This window comes from Abramis brama (assembly GCF_963993115.1).
Source record: "Abramis brama genome assembly, chromosome: 19".
NCBI lineage: Eukaryota > Metazoa > Chordata > Actinopteri > Cypriniformes > Leuciscidae > Abramis > Abramis brama.
In genome coordinates this window covers 7,679,151-7,685,150 of record NC_139981.1, presented here as the reverse complement: position 1 = coordinate 7,685,150, position 6,000 = coordinate 7,679,151, and the positions used below count along the sequence as shown (strand labels likewise).

Here is a 6,000-nt window from a genome sequence, read left to right as displayed (position 1 = left end):
CCTTATAAACATGCTCATTGCAGGGCTGATCAGTAGTGTAAGTCATGCTTTACTACCAGGCAGTGGAGTTCTGTTCCTCTTTATACTCCTTAGCCACAGTGAACAGCAGTGGAAGAAGGCATGCGGGGTAATTTATGCACACATGTGCCTGCTAGCTCCTCTGATGACAGGCCTGGGAGGAGGGGCACATGATGAATGGCTTTCCATCGGGGACCTCCTCACAGCCACCATGATGTGGGTAAAAATGGAAATTGCTCTCTTTCACCGTCATTACATCAGTTTAAAGCTTGTGTGGGCCTCCAGAACATAGTCTAGTTGCTCCGCGTCTATGACATTTCTGGGCGGGTTGAAGTTTTCCATCTTTAATGAACTGCTTTAGGAGTGTAAATACAATCATTAATTAATCTTGTGTCATTATTTATAACTTTAGTTAATAAAACTCATGTAGGCCTAGTTCGTAAATGTATATAGGCCTAGCTTATTATTTTAAGTTCCTATATACGGGGTTAATTGTCATCCCTCCCAAAATTTAAATAAAAACATAAATAAAAACAAAATGAATAAATAAACTATTGGATATTCAACTTAAATGTTGTTAAAAACGATATATAGGCTAAGTTTAGTCGATTCATATGTGCAGTTTGTTTCGCGAAACAGTTAGCCTAACAATGGAAAAAAATACGCCTAAAATGTCGTGAGACGATTTGTAGCCTAGGCTACTTTATATTTGATATTGCTATATTAAATTATATGTGTAATGTAGGCTGCTTTGTGAATTTATGTAGGCTAGTTAAAACACGCAGTTAAGTATAGGCCTATTGCCTTATTCGTTACCTGCGCATATTTCAGTTTTCCATGAGTAAAAAACAAACAAACAAACAATATAAAATCACTTTTGCAAGAGTAAAAATCCACGTTTTCTTATTCGTCTCGCAAACAAAAATATCAGCAGCCTACATTTTTTTTTCTGTTCTTATGCGTTATCCTAGTTCTTTTATTAAATTAAATGGAGCATTCGATAAAGATTGCTTATTTTTCTTTTTTACAATCTTATTACAATCGTATTGATGAATTATAATTTCAATTTTTTCAGTTTAAATATAGTATATGGGCTACGCAAATAAAAACAATTGTTGAGGAAATAATTTGGCGATCAAAAGACGGGCCTTTAGAAAACAAACCCTGCTTTTCTTTCTAATCTGGAAGCCGTTAGTGTTTCATTAAATGAAAGATATGATTTACAAGTCTAGTCGAATGACAATGTTTGTGTTTGCTCACTGAATGAAAATATTGCTGACCATTTAGGCTACTCTGGTATTTGACAAATAGTGTGTACTCCTACTCATTGTGTGTAGCCTATCTGTAAAAATCTCGTAAAAAATGTTTCGTTAATTCACATAAAACAGACTTAAACCTGATATTGGGTAATCTATAACAAATAAGATGTCCTACAATTAGGCCTATATTAAATTGAAAATGCATGGTCAATCGTTTTTTTTTTTTTTTTTTTTTTTTTAAATACAGTCTGTTTCCTATAATAGGATTTATAAACAAAGCACTCGCAATGTTGTCTCTTTAGCGTTTCTCAAACATAACTCATTGTCCTCATAAACCCTTGACGGCTGCAGTTATAACTTATCCTACTGCAAACGAGCCTACTATTACAAAATAAAATCTTGTTCAACAAAACCACAACAAATGCACGTTCAGAATTCAGCATAGCCGTTTATATTCTGAAATGATTCTTCGATATATGGTGAGATGATGGACTGACAACATGATAGAGTAGAAGATATTGAAGAAGAAAGTGAACACCGGTCATGTCATTCACCTAAAAGTTGTCCTGAAAACATTTTCTCTTTGTAAAAATATGAAAAAAGATGGTACAACCCCTTGATTAATTTATCGTCGCCCAGTGAGAAGAAATAAAGTGGCAATTTCTACATTTCTTTTTGTATTTAGAAATAAACTATTTTTTATTTATAAACTTCAATGCATAATAAAATGAACCTGAAATTATTTCAAACGTGTTCTGGCGTCATTTATTAACATCGTTATACCAAACTTTCAATTCTGATTGCTGGGTCAGTCATTAGAAAAATAAGAATAATAAAATCTCAGACACCGACGAATGCACTCATAATTTTTTTTTTTTTTTAATCTTATTCGAAGTTAAATCGTTTAGTAGAACTGTAAAACCTGAAAAAGGCTGCAACCATGGAAATTAGCTACATGATTTGTATTTAAAACGGCAAAATCAATATAGGCTACTCAAATGACAGAATTTAGTTTGAGTTGAGTTTTGGTGATGTTTGGTTAATGAATACTGAAGACAGAAATATGGAACAGAATTGTTTCTTATTTTCCAGAATACATACAAAAAATACCAATTCTCTCTCCGTGGTGAACACCTGAAAAATAACGGCAATTTCAAATCATGTGGACAATTTGGGATTTAAGAAACAAACATGCATGTAAATTATCTTCTTTTCAATGAGACATTAAATAATAACGAACAATACAATCATAGCAATTCCAAATCAACATCCAACTGAAGACCCCTATTTTATTAGTACTCTAACATGTGTTTCACGTTATCTACAGAGTTCATGTAATGCACTTTTGAGTTTCTCAAATATTTTCATTTGTATTATTGTCCGCTTTAAGCTGACATAAATAAATACAGTGAGTCCACGGATCCAGTCCTTCAGTGGCGCGATGATATAAAAGTCTTTATATTTCAATCTTTATAATCTATAAATTTGGACAGAGTCTGTTTTTGTTTTTGTTTTTTACTGGTATCCAAGCGCTGCTGCTGTGGTGAGTCTTTGACCGTACAGTGCATAGGGAGAATAATAAGGACCGGTCGCGGCAGGTACTGGAACCGGTGCGCCGGGAGTAGGCAACGGGCTCTTTGAATACGGGTGATAGCGGCTGCTTAGTCCTAACGCATGATGCGGGCTCCTAAGTGCCAATGTCCCGGGGCTCCCAGGGGCTCCTGAGGGCGGCATGTGCATATGGCATGCCATTGCTGCGGCGGCAGCATTAGCTAAAGATGACGAACTGGGATAACCCGATATAAACTTTTCGGTCCCGGTGAACGCGGTGTGCGTCCGCAGGTGGTTAAGAAGTTCTTCGGAGGATGAGAAACGCTTGTCACAAGGTCCGTTAGCTGACACCCAGTTACACACATGCGGAAGAGGGTCGTTGGGCAGCATGAACCCATAGGGATACAAAGGGTGTCCACCAAAAGATGGCGGCGAGGAGTGAACCCCGTGCAAAGGGTGTGTCGGGTACATGAGTTGATATCCGGACTTCAAAGCAGCCGCCGAGTCGTGTGTGCAGGAAGCTCCGGCTGCACCGGCCAAGTGGCTGGCACAGTGGTAACTCAAGCAGTAAGGGTCTCTACAAAGGCTGGCTGACATTATGGATGGAGGGGATGCCCCGGCTAGGGGGCTTGAGCCAGCTTTACTGCAGCCCAGCGAGCTGGCGAGCTGTGCATTGACCAGACTTCCACCGTGGGGCAGGAAGTGTTGGGGATAGCCGGCGTAGGCCCCTGCTAAACTGCCAGGGTACGTCATGCCAGCCGGGGGTAGAGGGAAAACTGTCTGGCCGGGTTTGTACGGAGAAACGGGGGCTACAAGTCCTGACCCCAGGACGGAGGCTGAGGATGAAGAGGTGACACACGAGGACTCCGACGTCGCTGCTTTGGATCCTGATGTGGTCTCCTGGTGCTGGTTGACCTCCACGTTAATTCCCGCACAGCTCACGCTTATCCTGCTATGGCTGATGCTGGTCGGTGCAGATCCATCCGAGGTGCAGTTTTTATTACAATCAGACTCTTTCTTTTCGTCTCTCTCTCCCTTTCCATCTGACGGCATCGGGGAAGCCGAAGTGCTGGAATTCGGGCTGCCAGTCCTGGGAGTGAATGGCTGGCAGGTGGCGCTAGGCACACGGAAACCAGATTTCTCTCCGTTCGACACACCAGAAGACGAGTCCTTCTTATCCGATGGCTTGGAATACGGCTTGAAGCTGGATTTGTCTTCCACGCCGATGTCACTCAGTTTTAAAGGGCCAGATTTCGACTCTTTATCGTTAGATCCGTTTGATGTTACCGAGGAGAGTTTGGAGGAGGGTGGAGGGTCCGGTTTACCGATCTGAGAGCACGTTTGCGCAAGAAGAGCCAGAGGACTTTTCTTGGCATCGAGCTGCGAGGACAGATAAAAATAAAGGACGTAAACACCACAAATATGTAAAAGCACAATCATTACAAGGTATTTGTCTAAATAAACAACAAATAAACTTCCCTAAACGACTCGTCGCCTTTATTTGAGCGTTTTAAGCGAGTCGATAATGTGCGCATCGCGCGAAACGGACTGGAAGCCCGTGCCAAAAGCGCATTTACAATGTTAGCTGGATTAAAGAGAAAATTGGTCAAATTAAAATACGATGTTGGCTATTGGATTTTATTCATTTTATCCACCCAGCCCCGCTACGTCTAATCCAAGATTCTCGTAATGCTCCGTCATTTCTCCGACAAAATAGAATGCGGACTTGTCAAATAGCTACATGAACAGCTTATGAAACAGCGAAAACGCATCTTACCTCAATTGGACTAATCGGGGTGGATGGCAATGGCTGAAGATATTCAGGGTGTAAAATGTGTCCTGTGCGTGCAGTAAGCATTTTCAAAATCTTTATGGGAATTCGGTTAGCTTGCCGTAAAGGGTCCGAAGGAGGGACGGAATGGAGAAAAGGCTTGCAGACGACCGCGGAGTTGTTATTCCGAGAGCTGCTGCTGGTGCTTTCCCAGACTAGATCAGTATCACTATTTCTTGAAGCAGAAGCAGAAGGCGATGTGATCATGACCCAATTCTCATGTATTTTGTTGGTATTTCATTTATCAGATTAATAAATAAAAAAACACTATGCCGTAATCTTCATTCAAATAGTAGAAATAAAGATAAATTGTATAATCCGCATGGAGCAAAGCGCGAGGCTATTGCAGATCCGGAACCGCGTGTGACACCAAAGGCATAGCGCGCGCTCTGTCTCTTCCCGTAGGTCCGCGCGCTTGTCCTCCCAAACCAAGAACTGGTAGAAATTTTCACTTCAAAAGCAGCTGAATTAGTCCGAGATTAAAGCCCTTGCCGCCTTCCAATCAAATGGGACCCCGAGGTGATTGGAGGGTCAAGGGGATGTGACGTTCCTCCTCCTGCAAGCGCCTCTATTTTGACAACTTGGGGGAGGAGATTTTGCACAATATGTAGGTTGTCGTACACGCCGATGTCAAAAATGAGATTTAAACTGCTCGCTATTCATTTTCACGAGCATGCTTCCATAATTTTGCCATTTTTTTTTTAAAAGAGAAAAAGAATTCTCTCATACATTTAGGTTACTCTTCGTCTCTTTTGTAGGCCTTAATAAGATTAAGCTCCATATTTAGCGATGATGATTAACACCATCAACAAAAACAGAATTAAAACATTAAAGTTTGGGATTCCTTTTTATTATTTTTATTATAGGAACCTAGCTCTTTGTAGGCTATAAGACCTACATTTTTAGTAACCATTTTTCCTTTTGATGTTATTTATTGTATGAATTTAAATGTAGCCTAGTCTTTTTTTCTAAGATGTTGTGTGCCTTTAGTCTTTTTTTTAATTTTTTTTTTACCTTTAGCCTACCTTATGTGAACGGGATAAAACATCAGACCATAAACACAAGATCAACTTGTAGTGTTTGAATTCCCCAATCAGACAAGCGTTGACAAGAGCAGACCAATGCAGTGATAGAGGGATGTGAATGTCACATGTTTTCAATATAATATAGACCGCCCTTCTATTTCTATCCCCACCCCTCCGTCAACTGTCAATTCTGCTCGACCACAATCAATCAGTTATTTGTCAGTTGCTGTCAATCCTTTTCTTACTTCACGTCAGCTTTTGAAGCTGATTATGTGCCGCGAGTGACAGAGAAAAGGGCAAAAGAAGCATCCCGGAG

General features: G+C 40.5%; 1 protein-coding gene across 1 annotated transcript; it reads right to left on the bottom strand.

Annotated features, from left to right (window-relative positions):
• Nucleotides 1-2,339: 2,339 nt before the first annotated feature.
• On the bottom strand, nucleotides 2,340-5,202 carry znf503 (zinc finger protein 503). The gene is made up of 2 exons (XM_084093776.1): nucleotides 4,606-5,202; nucleotides 2,340-4,208 (listed from the first exon to the last, which is right to left on the bottom strand). Exons 1-2 carry the CDS (start codon nucleotides 4,864-4,866, stop codon nucleotides 2,793-2,795), a joined length of 1,677 nt encoding a protein of 558 aa, XP_083949902.1. The 5' UTR covers nucleotides 4,867-5,202; the 3' UTR covers nucleotides 2,340-2,792.
• Between the last annotated feature and the right edge of the window lie 798 nt (nucleotides 5,203-6,000).